This window comes from Dicentrarchus labrax, unplaced genomic scaffold (assembly GCF_905237075.1).
Source record: "Dicentrarchus labrax unplaced genomic scaffold, dlabrax2021, whole genome shotgun sequence".
In the NCBI taxonomy this organism is placed as follows: Eukaryota; Metazoa; Chordata; class Actinopteri; family Moronidae; genus Dicentrarchus; species Dicentrarchus labrax.
The window spans coordinates 17,847,316-17,865,470 of NW_026136705.1; the positions used below are offsets into that span (position 1 = coordinate 17,847,316).

Below are 18,155 nucleotides of genomic sequence, written 5' to 3' on the forward strand. Positions count from 1 at the left end.
AAAACCTGACAGTATCAGGTGGTTTAAAAGCAGAGGAATATTCAGCTAAATGTCAGTAAAGAACAGGCTTTATAGTCAGTACTTGGGAATCATAGAGCAAGAGCTTATGTTCTATATACTTCGCACAAATGTTAAATATTTATATAGCAAGACATCAGTGGTATAAGAGTCACACAGTCTTCTCCTTGGAATAATTCAATGCTGTCAAACTCTAAACTTTTATTTAAAAGGATTTCCCCTGCCTCCATATACAGTGTAGGAACTATCTAAGCACAACCACCTCCTTCAAGGGTTGTTGAGAGACATTTTGGGAAATGCCTGAAGCCAATAAAGTAACACTTGGCCACCTCACTTCTAATTACAAAATCATTCACATAATGTATTAGGCTGTGTTAGGGATATCCAAGAGTGGACCTGCCTTTGAAGCGTTCGTTTCAACCATTTATTCCAGTGTACTTCTGTTCATGTTAAAATACCGCAATCAAAGGGCTTAAAATACCCTTTCACCCCCTTAATGTACCATAAAACACAAACACCACACATTTAGCATGTTCTTCACAGTCTACCGTTAATAAATTTTTATGAACCTGTCCTGGTTGACTGTGCCGATACAGTCTGTTCAGAAGCAAGGAAGCGCACCGGCAGCGATACTTTTCACACACCGTTGTGTTTTTCACACGTAGAAATTAACACCAGAAGCCCTGTAGTATCACACTTCTCTCACTCACACTTACTGAATGTCTTTAAACTTTTACAGTGGCTGATCCATCTTTGCTGTGTAACCCGAATATCTAAAAACACACACACAACATATCTGGGCAAAAGGCATTTTAGACAGCAAAACAATGTAGACATGAACTGTTGTATCGTTGCCTACAGTTTTTTTCCCCCACAGCCAGGGTTTGTATGCAGACAGTGTAGTGGCTGTGTGTCTCTCACCCTGTGTTTCTGTTGCCCTGAGCTGATTTTAAATGTGCTGTAAATTATTGATGAAGAAGTTCCTGAGGGGTCCCTGTCAACCTGCAAGTCATACACAGACACCACTTTTTATCTGTGTAGTGTATTCAAGTTTTGTCTGTCTCAATACAGTACTCACACATTTTGTTAGACACACACTCACACACACTCACACGCACGCACACACACACACACACACACACACACACATCTTACCAGCCCCTGAAAGTTTCAGACAGAAACCTTTGGGCATAATGCTCAGATTCAATGACAATGCAAACATGCTGACATTCCTGATAGTTACACAATCATAACAACTTTTTCATTTCATGAGAAATTAATTCTGGAATCCACAACGTTTATGTGCTTGCCAGATAAAAAGAAAAAATCTGTGATTGCGTTAGCCTTTTCACATAAAATGTAGGATAGTTTAGCTTAAAACGGTGCTTCTGCAGCTTTTTCCTTAAGGGGCCCCTTTCCTATAATTTAGTAAACCAGTGACCCCTGCGTAGGTGACATACTTTATGGATATCCCATATTGTATTAAAAACTGTACAATTAACCTAAATAGAGAACTCAGTAACTGCAAGATGTTCGTGTATAGGAGAAATTTGCATACATTTCGAGCATTTTATTTTCTGTTTAGGGAGCAATTCTCTGTCTGTATTATCTTTTATAATTTTTAACAATCACACATACTTACTAGGCTCCTTTCTTGACAAATTCAGCTTTCTTGTTTTTGACGCTTGATCATTGTTCTATCACTGTTCTATCAGACAATTTACGATTTAAGATATAGGCCTGCTGTGTATACTTTTCAAGCTTTGGGGACCCCCAATGAGGAACCTGACCCCCAGGTTGAGAACCACTGCCTTAAAGGGACATTGTGCAGGAATTTCTCCCATCTAGCAGTGAAATTGTATTTTGCATTCAAGCGAATAGTGCTCTCTACTGCCTTGCGTTTTCAAATCCCTTTTTCGCTTTTTTGGCGTTGAGGATTCCTTCTCCTGTGGCTCGACACAAGTATGATCCTCCATTATTAACTAAAGTGCAGTGCAGACTTTCAAATGTGCCAGGGCAGTGACAAGCGCCTCTCACTGATCTCCTTCTCCGTTATAGCTGGTTTCAGTCACGTGACGCTGGCTCTGAACGAAAACATGTTGTGGATTAGCTAGACAGGTAGGCTAGTGCATTATGTCCCTCTCGGCGATTATAGTTTTTCAAAATGGCGGAACGACATGGAAGCCTCCATGGACTTGCCCGTCCAATGTATATACAGATAAGAAATTCTTCGCTTACGAGGATAAGTCAGATCATTGGCAGAGGTAATTTTACACCAATGAGGACACATTTATGAATGAAGACATTGATTTTAGCTAATAAAATACTTAAAACACTACACAATGTCCCTTTAAAAGCACAATCCATGATCCAAATATAAACTCAAGAAGTGGCCTCAAAATTAAAAAAAAATATTATTTGAACTTACTATCACTCTCAAATTGAGAGTCTTTGAATACAGGGATTAAACGTGCTCTGGCAGTGTTGGTCTCTCCGTTGGTCGGTCAGCCTACTACTCTTGGGTGACATGTCTTTACAACTGTTAGATGAATTACCACCAAATTGTGTACTTGGCATTCAGCCTCAGCTGTAAAATAGCAAATCTTTATGCATGCTTTATTCTACTCTTGCTTCCAGCTACCTCTGTATTGAACACAGAGAGAACATTTATATTGATGTTCTCACCTAACCCCTGTTAAGAATATTTATGAAATTGTTACTGTAAATTCAAGTTCATGGCAGTAACACTGGTTTTAGTAAAAGTACAGTGGCACAGCAGCTGTGTGTGTTTGTGTACGTGTTTGTGTGAGTCTGGGGTTCACTTGGCGTTAATGAGGCACACTGAGAGCCACGTTTGCATGACCACAACCATACACACACACACACACACACACACACACACACACACACACACACACACACACACACACACACACACACACACATACACACACACACACACATTGTCTCTGCAGACCTGAAGTATCTCTCCAGGGTTATTTGGGGGATTTGTTCAGGATCAGAGGCTTCCCTCCCATTACAGGTCTAATTAGTTTCTTTTCAAGGCCTCTCTCCTTCTCTCCTCTCTGCTTCACAATAAATTCCCTGCTAACCTCCTGAAACCTACTTTCTTATTCACTATCATCTGTTTTTTTTACCACCTCCCCACTTTAACCATTCTGAGCTCCCTGGATGAAGCATCTCACATTCACTGTTTCAATTCCAGCTGCTTTCCTTGCTCCCACATTAACCTCACACACTACACGACAAGAGTTCCTGATTGCTGTCTGTCTTGGCTGCAAAAGTGTGTAATGTCACCGAGAGCGGGGAAGTGATGGGCACATCTCTCCCAGTATGCTCTGCTTCACTTTGACCCAGAGTCCCATGGGACATAGTTATACTGCGCAGTGGGAGGTGGGTGGAAGATGAAAGCAGGAGGGTAACAGCAAGATTGAAAAAAGTTAGGAGAGGAGAAAAATCAGCAAAGAAATGGAAAAAAGCAAAAGGGGAGGGAGAGACAGAGGAGTCAACATTGAAGGATGGTTGGTTTGATGCCTGTGTGTGTGTGTGTGTGTGTGTGTGTGTGTGGGTGTGTGAAGTCTGATTGACGTAATACTTCAGGTAGCTTTTCAGCATATTACTGCTTTGTCATCTATTATCTGAATGTCATTGTGTGTTTTTTTGTTCAAAGTAAGCAAAATAACACTTCACTGATCGGTTTCTCCTTGTTGATTGACAGTTGGCAGGAAGGAGTTTCAGCGGAGTTCAGAGGTCACACGTTCTCTCCCGTCCTCCCCAAAGAGGCTGGCGGTGGTTCCTCCCAAACCTCAGTCCCCAGGTGAGTCTTACAAAAACACAGCATACAAAATGCACATACGCAAAGTTACCGACAGCCGTCTTTAACCTCCTGCACCCAATGACAATGCAAAGTTCTTTTCAACTTTTTCACAGCAGACATTTTGACTTGTGTGACTAATAACATTAATTAAGACCCCATTCTAACTAACTGTCTCTATATGTGAGTGAGCCATCCTGCACAAATACCCTGAACTGTCTTCTGTAAAAGCAGCGATTTTTGATTTTCACAGCGGATATTTGACTCATTAAAAGCATGCACAATAGGCCTTTTCACTGCAGACATTTTGACTTGTCATAGCAGGAAAATCACAGGTGCAATTAATGACATAAATTATGGCTGCAGTCTAGACACTGAATTCTACTGAATAGAATGGTGTCACCATTAATGTCACCTTCCCAAACCTTTTCCAGAAATAGTCCTCATATTTATGACCTCTTCTGTAATCCACTCATCGAAAGAAGCAGCTTGCATCCATTTCAAATATCGAGGGCTGGTCATACACTGCTTCAAAGAGAGACTCAAGGTGCTTTCTTCTATGTTGTGATTCAATCCATACAGTCTGGGCATTTCTTTCTCTTGGCTCTGCAGAGGTACAACATGTTTCCTACAGGATTGCAGAAGGCCTCATCTTTCCTTGCAGAGTTGACACATATCTCCTCAGGCTACACCTCTCTCTGTGCTCACTTGACTATTTTTCAGTAAAAATGCTGCTGATATTGTTCATCCTTCTCTTTACTGCATCTTTTGCTGGACCTTGCCTCCTCCCACACAGTCGCAAAATAAGAACATTTCCTTTTCATTCTCTCTGATTCTCAGCATTTTAGCTTTTCTGTTGTTTACAGATATTATCAGTTTGTTGCTCCTCCTGAAAATCTTCTGGACTGTGCCATAAAAATGTCAAATGGAAATGAAATAAATAACCCAGCCTCACCACCTTTAACCACACCCTAGCAAGAACAGACACACACACACACACACACACACACACACACACACTAGTCTCTGCATCCCACACGGTCTGCCATTACCTTCTCTCATTGTTTTTCACATTATTATTCCTCCTCCATAAACCCCACTGCTATCATCTGCATGCTGCCTTCACACTCAGTCACATAAACTCATTTGGTATTCATTCAACTCTCCCTAACCTTTCAGGTAGAGCCTACAGAAGTATGTGTGTGTGTGTGTGTGTGTGTATGTGTGTGTGTGTTTGTGTGTGCGCGTGTGCGTGCAAAAGACATAATTTACATAAGACTTCTAGTCGTCTTCAAAGACGGGGAATCCTAATGTGCCTTCAAGGTAAAGACACTGATGAAGATGTAATATTGAAACATTTGCTGATATGTGCAGTTTTCACATTTTTAGAAGAAAGGCCCGGATTATTAGATGCCATGAATATACAGCTCCCTATTTTTTAAAAATATGTTTATGTTTAGCTCTTACATTCCCCGATTTCAGGTTTTATTTGCACACATACACTGGCAAGTATATATTTTCTCTAAATTGGCCTTAAACATCTATCACCATAACAATCATTCAACGCCTTCAGTTACCCCTCTCTTACTGAATTCTTTGTCCTTCCACTCTCTTCTCTCCTTTACCCGTGGCCCAGAGTGCTCCCCTTATTTTATTCCCCCACCTCCCTCTAACCGATCTTTCACTCATTACCTGGGACCCTGCACCCCAAGCCCAGCCACACGTTGTCATGGAGACCACTCCTCACGCTTCAGTAGGCCTGAATGATATGGTTGAGGCAGGTAATGTGGAGCTGCAGTGATTTTGTGTGTGTGTTCGTGTGTGTGTACACATTAAGTGTGTGTGAACACACAGAATGTACATTTTAAAAGAATTTAAAAGAATTTAAAAGAATTTATCTGAGTAATGCTCTGTTCTGATGCTGTGTGTCTCCACAGGCTTGTATGTGACATCACAAGGTGACTCACACAGAGGCTAATATGACTGCCTGTATGTCAAGTGCTTAATGGTTGTGCCCCCCCCCCCAGCCGGAAAATGGCTGTCACATGTTCGTCTGGCCTTTAAATTGCCTTTATCATTAATAGAGCCTTTACCTTACAATACAAGTACAACAAATAATATACTCATATAAATATAATGTAACAGTGTACTTATGTTATTGCATGTTGCAGCTCAATCATGTCTTGATACTGATCACTTTCATCATAAGATTAGACGGTCCATCATGAGGAACACCAGACTGGGAATTACCCCAAGGCTTCCTCTGTAGAAAAGATTCAATTAACTTACTATCATTTATCATGTGAACACAGTCATTAGCAATAGGTCAGGTCAAATCTCCTCTGATTTAATACTCATCAATTCCAATATTATAGACAGATATGTCCTGGTTAGATTTAAGATTAGTACATGACTCCTTAATGCCATATTGAAGATACTGTATATATAATTTCAATATTTTTCTATATTATATGTATTTATAGTCGTTTTCAGAAAGAACACATGCTCATGCAAAGTAATTTCAATTAATTTTCTATATTTGTTTTTTTTTCCCTCCCTGCAGTCCAGAGTGGGCAGCGGCCCGCAGCAGCAGTGCGAGGGTCAGCTCCCCCGGGGTCCCCTCGCCGTGTGGCCCCCCTGAGGCTGCAGCAGGAACAGCAGGAGAGCCTGCAGAGAGAGAAAGAGGAGTCTCAACAGAAAGACAGAGAAAGGAAAGCAGAGGAAACAGAAAAAGAAGAGCAAAGGGAGGAGGTGAGTTTTTGGGAAAATCTGTAGCACCACTTTGGGTCTGCATTATTCTATTGTTTGGGGTTTTTTTTCAATTCTATTTCATTCTTTTGTCACTTAGGTTCAGAGGCTGCAGGGACGATGTGAGCAGCAAGAGAGGCAGCTGAAAGCCCTAAGAGATGAACTGAGGAAGACTTCCTTGGGTCTGGAAGCCTTCATTATCACTACTCAGCATTACTGCCTCAAGGTAGCCCGCTTGAATATACAATCCATACAATAATAATATTAATAGTCTTACCCCATAATAATTCTGTCTTGCATTACAGGACAGGCTTATACAGAGCTTTAGTGTTATCATTTTCATCATCATGTCTATATCCCCCACAATCCCACATCTGAATAACTTGAGATGGTCTAAAGGTTAATCTATGCTCTTGTGTAGATAAACACGATGCCTCAACCTTTAATTCACTCCGAGCCAGGGTTGAGAAAACCACATGCTCACACACGTGAAATCAAGAACACATACAATATTCAACACCATGAGGTGAGATTCACAGCATGGTCCATGAACAGCGCGATGAGGAAGAGTGATTGCGACTGTGGGAAGGGTCCTGCAGAGTTCAGTGTGCCATTGAGCTGGTTTCATCCTGCTGTCTGTGTGTCTGATGGAATGATTTAGCCTCCAAGGTGCTATAGCTGTAATACTGCTGTCAGGTTGTTGAGAGACTGTCTGACTTCTTTATGGTCACTGGGTGCTGCAGTCACTGGTCCACAGTGCTGATATACAGCAGAAGACAGGAACAGTTAAAGTGTGGGCCTATTTGAGTAGGTTTGAGCTCCCTCTGCTGGCATCAGTAAACACAACAGCTACAATATGGTTCAAGCATGTGTGTGATTTGAATCTGAAAATGTTGTTTATTTCCTAAATTTCAGAATAAAACTACAGAGGAGAATCAAAGGACATTGTCCTTGGAAATCCAAAAGATCAGAGAGGAAATGGGTGAGTAAAGATGAGTAACAAAATTTGACCAAAAAGGTATTTTTCACAACAGACATTTTGACTACCCATAGTAGGAAAAGCAAAGTGTTACCAGTGACATTATCAATGGTTATATTCAAGTGTCCCAGTATGTTGTGGCAGCGTGTCAATGAGCCAGTATGCAAAATGACCCTGAAACTGAAGCTGCTAAATGAAATTCAGGCATCAGTATTTTATTATTCACATCTGTGAAAATCTACCTGTGATATGTCAAAATGTCTTCTGAGTTTGAAAGGTTGATGGAGCACCCTATCATTCTGCTTTGTTTATTGTTTACTATAATTATATATTATAGTGAATTAACCCTTTTCTATGGTCATAAATTCACAGTAAAACTTTGAATATTCTGCACTCTCTAATAAGATAACAACTATACTTCATCCACAGCATCCAACTCAGCACGATGGGAGAGACTCCACCGGGAAAAGACAGCGCTGGAGGTGGCGTTTGAACGTGAGCTGCAGGAGCTGCAGCGGCAGCAGGAGGCAGAGCTGGCTGCTGTGGAGGAGGGGCTTAGGAAGTGTCACTCAGCGGAGGCAGAGCACCTGAAGGCGGAGCATCTGTCAGAGATGGAGGAGCTGAGGACTCAGCAACAGGAACAGGTGAGAGCCAGGCGTCTGTTTTATGTTTGCTACGATGATTGTTAACATGAAATCTGATCAGTGTGTGTGTGTTTGTGTGTGTGGGTGTGTTAGGTGGAGGAGATGACAGTCAACCACCAGGCAGCCATTCAGGAGCTCAGAGACATGCATAACATCACCATGGCAACATTGCATGAGGAGCATGCCCGTACCATGAGAGGTATGATTTTAGACCTCATTTAAAAAACACAATATGACAATATAACACCACCACTGCTTGAAACAACATCATCTCTCTTTTGTGCTTCTGAATCTGTGTGTAGACTTAAGGAAAGCTCATGAGCAACAGAAGATCCTTCTGGAGGAGGATTTTGAGAAACTCAGGCTTTCTCTACAGGTATGATTCCATTTAAAAAAGATCCTTTTTTTTGTTGATTCACAGAAACATTTACTGATGCATTGTATGTTAATGTGTTTGGATGCTTGTGCAGGATCAAGTGGATACTCTCACATTTCAAAACCAGAGTCTGAGGGACAAAGCCAAACGCTTTGAGGAGGCTTTGAGGAGGAGTACAGATGAACAGATAGTTGTGAGTTTGCCTACTGATACTCTCCAGCAAATAATAACAATGAGTCACTGGAAATATTGTAGATACCCAAACGTATTAATAATAAACAGTAAATATTGAATCAAATCTTTCTAAACCCCATCATCATCGCTCTCTATCTGTCTTTTCGCTTGTTCTTGTCTTTTTGCATGTGAATGTGCGCACATGTGTAACAGGATGCTTTGGCTCCATACCAGCACATTGAGCAAGATCTGAAGAGCTTGAAGGAGGTTGTGGAAATGAAGAACCAGCAGATACACCAGCAAGAGAAGAAGATCTCTGATCTAGAGAAAGTGGTAGGCTCAAATAAGCTAATCACCTCAGCTCAAGCACCACACACACACACACACACACACACACACACAGTGGTCTGGATACACATGATGGTCATGTACGGTGAATGAAATATTGCGCTGTGGTTGTATTCTACTTTTGAGCAGGCTCAAAAGAACGTGTTCCTTGAGGAGAAGGTCCAGGTGCTGCAGCAGCAGAATGAAGATCTGAAGGCTCGTATTCAAATGAACCTCACCCTGTCCAGGTAAGACACATTCAGTCACGATCATCACCATCTTTTTCCTCACTGTGGACACTGATACAGTATGTGATGCTATGTCTTTCCTGCTTCATGCTAAGGTTAGCTTCCTCTGTGCTTGTTTTTTCCCTGCAGGCAACTGTCAGAGGAGAACGCCAATCTCCACGAGTCAGTCGAAAAGGAGAGCACCGAGAAGAAGCGGCTGAGTCGGAACAACGAGGAGCTTCTGTGGCGTCTCCAGACCAGCCCCCTCATGTCCCCCGCCTCCTCCCCGCTGCACCGCTCCTTCTCCACCTCCCCTGCCCCCTCATCCCCATTCTTCTCCTCCTCACCTGTAGCAGGGTGTGACTCCCCCACTCACTGCTACGGCTGCCCCCAGCAGGCTCAGTACTGCTCCCCCTCCCACAGAGCCGCTGCCAATCAGAATATCTCCCCGGGACCAGCCACACCCACTCACAGGGCAGCAAGCAATCAGAATTACTCCCCCGGCCCAGCCACGCCCACACACAGAGTGTCAGCCAATCGCTGTAATTCAGCTGCTTGCATCAGCTCTTTGCAGAGATAAACTCACATATCTCTCTCTCCTCTTTTTCTGAACATTCTCTTTCATTTCCTTCATTCTCTGCTCTCCTCCTTTGCTTTTTGAATGTGAATGGCATTGAGATACAGAGGGCAGTTGCCTCCAGTCATCACAGGACAAGGTGGACAGAAAAAAAAGAGTCTTGAACTTTCTCAAGTCTCTACAGCTGGTGGTGTCCATCATGTGAAACACAACTGATGCAGATGACTGCAGCTCAGTTCTCTGTCCCCAATCCCAACTTGTATAAATATGGAAGTCTTGAAATGTAGACTGTAAATACTGTATGATAGTGACACAAATAGTGTTGACATGTAGTGAAACCTCCCTGCATGGGTAGTCAGGAGTCCCGCACAGATGGAATCAGTACAGATGGAAAGTAGCACACTCTTGTCACCAGAACACAATACTCTGGTGTGTTAAAACACAGTCACATCCTTGATACAATAAGCTATATTCTCTCTCATGGAGATTAGTTTCTCATAGTCAATTCTGTTTTAAAATCAGCTTTCAGCAGAAATGTTTTTCTGTTTCGTTTTTCTTCTGGAAAAATCCCTAACAAAGCGCCTTATACTCAGTCCTGCCGTCTCACCAGCAGAGAACAAGCAACATTTTCTTTCATAAAGGACTTTGGATAAAGAATTGGTTTGTAAAGCAAAGTAAATCCTGTTTTTCAGCCTCCTTAAGGTGTATTTAACATTTTGTAATTAGTTCACTGCTGATAATTTTACTTGTGTGGGACAACCCTACCTGGAAACCCCAGCCATTTTACCAAAATACAGAGAACTTACACGTTCAAACCATGCCAGGTCTTCCTACAGCGTCTCGCCACACAAGCTACTCTTCACTTTTGGGATCCCTCAGGTCAACTTGCAAAAACTACGTCTGCCATTTTGTATTTACCTCAGCGGGAATGTGCAGTCTGTTGTGTTTGTAGCTCAACAGCAATGACAACAACAAAAACAACAACAACATCAACAAAAACACACAGCTACCAGGGAGCTCAGAGCTAAGGGGGGAGACTCGACACATGAATCTCTGTTTTAAATGTTGTGGATTCCTTTAAAACGTGATATCTAATTTATTTGTTACATGTATTTTGCTACTTAAGCAAGCATGTACTGTGAAAGTCTTCCAGTCTTAATGTGAAACTTATTATTGCTGTGATCTGTCTATTTATTAAGCTTGAGGTGTGATAGAAATGAGTGTTTGTAACTTTTAATATCACCTATAGGACACAAGTGGAGTATGTGAAATGAGATATAGTGCATATTTCTCTGACTTGATGTCGTCTCACACACATAGGTGGTGTTCAGGGGACTGTCTTATGATATGATATGGATCTATAAGCTATGTAGGTTAAAAAAAATACAGGTTAACCCTCTGTTTACCGCTTTGTGAATAGTGTCACAAAGATTAGCGTAACCCTGTCTGAACCTGTGTTAACCTCTTCATAACCTCTTCAGATGCTTCTGGTTTGTTTATCTGAATGACACTTTTTATCCTTCGAGTATTATGTTCAGACTTTTGCAGACAACACTGAACTCTTAGTGTGCAAGAATATATTGTTCAGGGAATTATTTTCTAAATTTAGATTTAAAATACTTTCAGTTATAATTTTGTATAGCTTCTCTACAGAACATTATACACTCTCAAGATGTTTCCCGAGATAATTTTCCACTTATATAGAATACGATAGAGAAACCAACCTTTGGTATATAAAAATGAAAATTATTTTATAGCATACAGTACGTCATAGCTGCCTCCTGTGCTGTACTCTACTGACTTACTTACCCTCAGGGTCCTAATCTTTCATCTGGCTTTGAACAAGACGACATAGAAAGCTACAATATCATCGTGTAATCTCAGTGATATACTCGTACGTTAACAAACAAAGCTAAAGCAGTTCGGATTCCACATGAAAATGTGCCACTGTAAATAAGCGAGGTCAGTGAGAAGGGACAAGGGTAAGTCTGTGTTGGCGGCAACATTGCTAATGAGCGCAGGGGTTAGCGTGTAATATTGTTAAGTAGATGCATGGGGTGGGGTCGTGGGGGGGCAGTATCGAGGCCTTGAAATTCCTTGCAGCGCTCCTGGTCGTTCCTTCCATTAATTTACAGGTTGAGTAAATAAAACCTTTTACCAGCATGTAAAGGACGACGTTTCTGGGTTGCCAGTTTTTCAGTAATAGACTTTTAAGTAGATCTTTAATTGCGATACCAGCACTTTTGATGGTCGTGAAAAAAGTAAAAATGATTCTTTCACAGATCTTCACGATTTTTTGTATGATACGTACACAGGGTTAAATGCTCTTAAACAAAAGAATGTCAAGTACAGCATCGGATTTGAGAAATGTATCTCAATTCCCGCTTATTTTATACATACACTGACGATTTTGAGAATGTCTTTGCATAACGATTAATTGTAAGAATTTACCAGTCAGAAAGTCACTGTGTTTTAAAATGTTTAGGATTACAGTTCACCTACGTCATTGAATGATTCTTCAGGGTCCTCCTAAAGGTCACTTCAGGTGCAAAAAATACAGTCTACAAAGATGCAACAAAATCTATTGTTTACAAACGACGTAAAGTTACCGACTTCATCATAAATTAATATTTCACCTTTGAATGGACTATGATTTCTAAACAATGAACTGGTATTGTCATGACCCTTCAATGTGTCCTGTGGACATCTGTGTCTCACTATGCGCTGAATGTCAAAAATGTAATGACTGCATTTTATACAAGTCATTCAATGTGATTTTGTTTAATATAGAAGGACCTCTTGTCTGACCATTATGTAGCAGCCATTTAATATGTAGCACTTGGTTGAGCCTCCCCACAACAAACATGGGTAATTTATCTAATTCATTAGGGATTGAAACGTCCATGTTGATGTTTAAATGCTGTTGTAGCAAATGTTTCCATGGCTAGTCAACTTTGAGCTCTAGAATTTGAATTTGTGGAGGTAAGCTATACAATTACCCCTTATGGATTTGGTCCAGAGACAAAGTTTACTGAATTTGTTTGTTCTGGCACTGATTGTATGTCTGAATGTAAATACATTTACAACATGGGTTGTGTCTTAGTGCACCAGAAAAGTATTAGACGCATGTTTTTTCTGTCTTTGCTGTTTCTTGCTCTCCCTTTCTCTTCTTTTACCTCTCCGCATCTGTGATGGTCAAAATGTAACTGTAGCGTAGGAGGCCTAGAGGATGGAGAATGAGATAGTTCAACATGTAATGTATACAAGGTATGTTGATGCTTTTATTTGTACTTTTTGGGGAGAACACAGTATTAAAAAATATTCAAGAAAAGTCACGTGATGTCCATGTTTCATTTAAAGATAAGTCCTGCTCAGAGGTAGAATGTACCATTTACTCTACTCCTGTAAATTCAAGGTACTTGTACTTTACTTGAGTATTTTTCATTTCATACTACTTTATACTTCAAATCCACAGAGGCAAATATTGCATTGTATTACTTCTTGAGCTAAATAAACTATTTAAAAAGCATCAGAGTATACATGGACAGAACTACCAAATTTTGAAATTACTTGTATTGGCCTTTTTTGACATCAGATATCCTGATTACATCCGTCATATTGCTCTCTATCCATATCCAGCAACAACACTTTGGGTTTCAGAATTCAATTCAACAAAACAGCCGACCTAACACATACAGTTCTATTTATATACACTGAAAATTGATAACTGTTCGATCATTTTTATTTTTAAAACCGTAATAAATCTTAGTACATGTAGACTGAAAATGTTTTTTTTCTTTTTGCCACAGAGGCTGCTTATTGCAAAAATATCCCTCATAGTCCCTCAGAGTTTTTAAGAGAACTGTTCAATAAAAAACATTTAAAAAAACCCATAAACTACTACTATCCCTGACTTCATATAAGGAATTTAAGAGTTTAGACATGAGGTGACAGGAGTTTAGTTTTAACATTCAACATTTAATGTAAAGTACACAACATTACATCATATGATATCACAAATGAGACACTATTCTATTTATAGATATATAACTTTTGTCAAACACATGTAAACTATGCAGACTACTGAATTTAATCTAAGTCACATTGGTTAGCAGGACTGGCCTGATCACAGCTTGACTACATGAACCATAAAGGTGTTTTTATGATCAGTCTGAAAAAATGTTGACCATATATAGCATTATCTTGCATCCTGGCAGATTATTTCACAAGGAGTCACAGAAATGAATCCTGACCCCCACCTGACTCATGTTTTATTTAACTTCAGATGAAAAGCAAACTGAGGCATCACTTCCGCATGAAGTGAGATATGATATCCATGGGAAGGGGGAAGATGATGGTGGAGTTCTTCTCTGCTGCAATGGTGTTGAGGGTCTGCAGGTAGCGAAGCTGCAGAGCTGACGGGGACTCTGCGATCACAAGGGATGCCTCCTTCAGTGCACGGGATGCATTCATCTCGCCCTCAGCTGCAATCACCTATAAGTAATATAAGAGAGGTTAGGATAGTACACTATAACTAGCCTGAAAGTAAGCACAGGAGAACAGTCATTAATAGCAATGCTTGTGTGTGCGCATTGTGCTTGACAGTGGATTGTTATTTAACACTGTATGCATGTACTGTATGTGTTGTGTTACATGTCCTGACCTTGGCTCTGGCCTCTCGTGAAGCCTCTGCTTCAGCAGCCATGGCTCTCTGCAGCTGATGTGGCAGCTTCACATCTTTAATCTCCACACGCTCCACCTTGATGCCCCAGTTGTCTGTGGCTTCATCCAGGTTGGACTGGAAAAGACAGAAAGAGGTTACATTGTCCACAATATTGTAATTTATTCTCCAGTTTCTCTTTTTTTGTGTGAAATGTGCCCTACTTTTAAAGTTTTTTTAAAAAAATCTTTAAATAGGCTTCAGATTCTGTACCTGCATGCTGTGAGCGATGCCCTCACGGTCAGACAAGAGCTCAGACAGGTTCTTAGTTCCCAGGACATTTCTGAGGGTAGTTTGAGCCAGCAGACGGGTGGAGAAGTCAGCATTAGACACGTTGGCCACGGAGGCAATCGGGTCACTGACCCGGAAGTACACCACTCCATCCACAGAAACTGTGACTGAGTCCTTGGTCAGAATCTAGAAAAGAAATACATGACAGTTTGCGTGTGCATGTCCATAGATTTGAATTGAAATCCTTGCCCAATGCTGCAAAAAGAGCATTTTCCCCAGACAGTTTGGGTTGTTCTACCTCTTGTGGTGGGATGTCAAATGAAACTGTACGCAGATCAACTTTCACAAAGGAATCAGTGCATGGCAAAATGAAGAAAATTCCTGTGGACAAACAGAAAAAAATCATAATTCATTTATTTATTTTACCACAATCCAGGATTTATTTTAAGTAAAAAAAACATGAACATTGAAGTGTGTTTACCTGGTCCTTTCGCCTTCCTGTCTGTAATACGGCCCAGTCTGAAGATGACGGCGCGCTCATACTCCTGAACAATCTGCAATACGAGCAGGAAGACCACAGCGCAAGCTCAGTTCACATTCAAATGTGAGTCAAAGGACTCGGTTTCTGTGCTGATTTATTCACTCACCTTGAGACAAAACCAGATAGTGATGGGGAAGAGGAGAGTTGTGAAGAGGCCAGAGATTATGACTATGACCCAACCAATGCATCCCAAAGACCCTGTCCGTTCAGCTAGAGAGAGAGAGACGGAGAGAGATAAGAGTGTATTTGACCACATATAGCCCATTTGAAGTAGAGAGGAAAGCCTCCTTGTTAAAGAAAAGTTAGAGATGTGAAACGTTTTGCATTGAGAAGAAACCATCCAGTGGGGCTCATTTCTGAATCATAACATAACATCATTTATAATTCTTTTTAATAGATTGCACCTCTGTTTCGCAGCTTAGATCTAACAGAAACTCACTGTTTACACACAAAGACTCTCTTACACGCAGTGCAAACAGTAAAATATTTACTCATGCAACATGATCTCTGGAGTACCACTACAGCAATAAAAGAAAGTCATTAAGTGAGAGTAGGGTCTGCATGTCATGCCGTGTCATATTTTCCAGCTCTAATTGCTGTATTGCAGCCTTTATCTGTGCAAGATAGCCAATACATTGAGCCCCATGCTGCATTACTGTCAGAGAACAATAAGTATATTATCAAAAAGGCTGACTTCCTGGCCATTGTCCTGCTTTGATTATAATTTCCTTTGTCTTGGTATCATTAAAAAAAAAACCCCATTGTTTTCTCTTTCTAGGTCAAACCACAGGAAATGCAGTTTCCTGTTGTTGAAATAAAGGAACGTTTACTGTTTAAAAAAAACGTAAAGTAGCATTATTGCGCATTTCACAATGTTTGAAATTCACTTGCACTGTTTGTCATGATTTATGACATTTATATGTTGGTTAAGAGTTTATGAGGATTGTTACGATATAATCATAGCCTACACTGTCCCAATACTTATTATATCTGTATTTTCTTTTTTAATACTATATATAATATAAATTTTGGACCAAAATTTGGTTCGTTTGGAAGGAAGAACTTCACAGAGGCATTTTAAGAAACAAATTCATTAATTCTTCATAATCTGTGCATCCAAGTTATGTTTTATTGACTTAAAATACTGTGGATGCATGTAAATGATGAGTACACAGTGAGATCCTGTTCAACAGGTTGGCCACCTGGAAAACGATTATGCTGCAGACCCACTGATATGAAAACAAGCCATTATCTGCAACCAAATTAAGGAGTATTCACACAAGACAAATCCAACTGTGTAACAGGACAGTTCCCATAACATTCCCTAGTTCACCTGACTTCACTGAGCATGAATACTGACACACACACACACACACACACACACACACACACACACACACACGAAGGGAGTAACACACAAACATTCAGTCACATGCCTGTGGGACTCTTTATCTCAGTGACATGTGATTTCTGTCTCCATGACAATGGAGTTCTACTTTGCCCCGGCCTCTGTGGCTGCTTTCCACCTGCACAGGTGAGCTCTGTTGTATACATGGCATATATAACACACTCCTGCCTACACAACTGATAATGTAATGCCAGTGTACATTCAACATGGAACTCAAGGAAGAGTAAACAACACTGTTGATTTAAGCCTTAAGCCATGCCAGGTGTTACGGTCAATAATCAGAGACTTCTTGTTAATATTTTACTTTTTTTAAAAACGCATTAAAGCTCAGAAGAAAAGACAGTAAAGGAAATGTAGTTTATCTTACATATTAAATCATCTTGGCTCATTCCTCTTCTCTTCTGGCTCTCCATCTGGTTCTCCATTTCCATGGGCTGGTTACAACTGAGAGGGGAAGTGTGTTGAGAGTTTGTTGAAGTGAGTCTAATGAGGAGGGAGTCACCCAGCCTTTTAAAGCTGCAATGCTACAATGTAATGCAGCTCAGAGGTGGTGTAGGTGTGGCGAGTTGATCATAAACAAAGTACTTTTATTATTATCAACACGTAACCCAAAACACTAGTAATATAATTTTAATTGCATTTATTTATTTTTTTTAAATCATACACTAGCATTAATGGATTCCAGTTTAACATTAAATAAAAATGTATCGGTGGTAATTCTTGAGGAAGTTGCATAATAAACGTTCCCTCACTTCCTACTACAACATTTTAAATGCTTATATTTGTGGGTATCTTCACAGGAGCTTATTTTACTCTTTACTTTTTTTCATACCCTTTGTGTAAGGAACCTATCATGGTTATCAGTGTTTTATGATGTCTGCAGAACTGAGTCAAATGTAATACTTTACATAACATATGTAAAGACCATAGAAGGAACAAAAGAAAAGAAAGAACAGATACTTGAAATTCAACATTCTTTTTTTTCTCTTTACTTTTATGGCTTTCAGAGAAGCCATCATGTGCTGATTGTGATGAACAAAATGTATTATACCCCAAACTGCTCCTGATGCTGTTCCATCAGTGTGTGAGTGTGTGTGAATGTGACATAGTTTATGGCTCTTTGAGTAGTTGGAAGACTAAACTCATTCTTAACATTACTTACCAAAATTATAGAAATTGGCTTTGGGAAAGACGTGACCAATTCTGCTGACTAAATGTGCCTTGAAATTAAATTTGCCGCATTGTAAGATTTTTACTTATTACTTACACTTTGTTTATACGCATTATCAGTAAAACATTCAGCGTATTGGATGCATTTGTTTGGTTTAGCAGAAAATAGTAATCAAAGAA

General features: G+C 40.3%; 2 protein-coding genes across 3 annotated transcripts in view; one reads left to right on the forward strand and one right to left on the reverse strand.

The window, feature by feature from the left end:
- mtus2a (microtubule associated tumor suppressor candidate 2a) overlaps nt 1-13,240 on the forward strand; it is a 45,712-nt gene extending 32,472 nt beyond the window's left edge. Inside the window, exons 6-16 of one of the 2 annotated variants that reach the window (XM_051400783.1) lie at nt 3,758-3,856; nt 6,417-6,604; nt 6,702-6,827; nt 7,517-7,583; nt 8,010-8,224; nt 8,318-8,423; nt 8,527-8,600; nt 8,695-8,793; nt 8,988-9,107; nt 9,249-9,349; nt 9,479-13,240. In XM_051400783.1, coding sequence (XP_051256743.1) covers nt 3,758-3,856; nt 6,417-6,604; nt 6,702-6,827; nt 7,517-7,583; nt 8,010-8,224; nt 8,318-8,423; nt 8,527-8,600; nt 8,695-8,793; nt 8,988-9,107; nt 9,249-9,349; nt 9,479-9,908 — 1,625 coding nt within the window. In that variant the 3' untranslated portion in view covers nt 9,909-13,240. The remainder of the gene's footprint in view (nt 1-3,757; nt 3,857-6,416; nt 6,605-6,701; nt 6,828-7,516; nt 7,584-8,009; nt 8,225-8,317; nt 8,424-8,526; nt 8,601-8,694; nt 8,794-8,987; nt 9,108-9,248; nt 9,350-9,478) is intronic. The other variant, XM_051400784.1, reaches the window with a different exon arrangement.
- A 622-nt stretch (nt 13,241-13,862) lies between these two features.
- On the reverse strand, nt 13,863-17,339 carry stoml3b (stomatin (EPB72)-like 3b). The gene is made up of 7 exons (XM_051400788.1): nt 17,173-17,339; nt 15,504-15,607; nt 15,338-15,410; nt 15,155-15,237; nt 14,839-15,042; nt 14,569-14,703; nt 13,863-14,399 (listed from the first exon to the last, which is right to left on the reverse strand). The coding sequence occupies exons 1-7, from the start codon at nt 17,234-17,236 to the stop codon at nt 14,211-14,213; spliced, it is 852 nt and encodes a 283-aa protein (XP_051256748.1). The 5' UTR covers nt 17,237-17,339; the 3' UTR covers nt 13,863-14,210.
- Between the last annotated feature and the right edge of the window lie 816 nt (nt 17,340-18,155).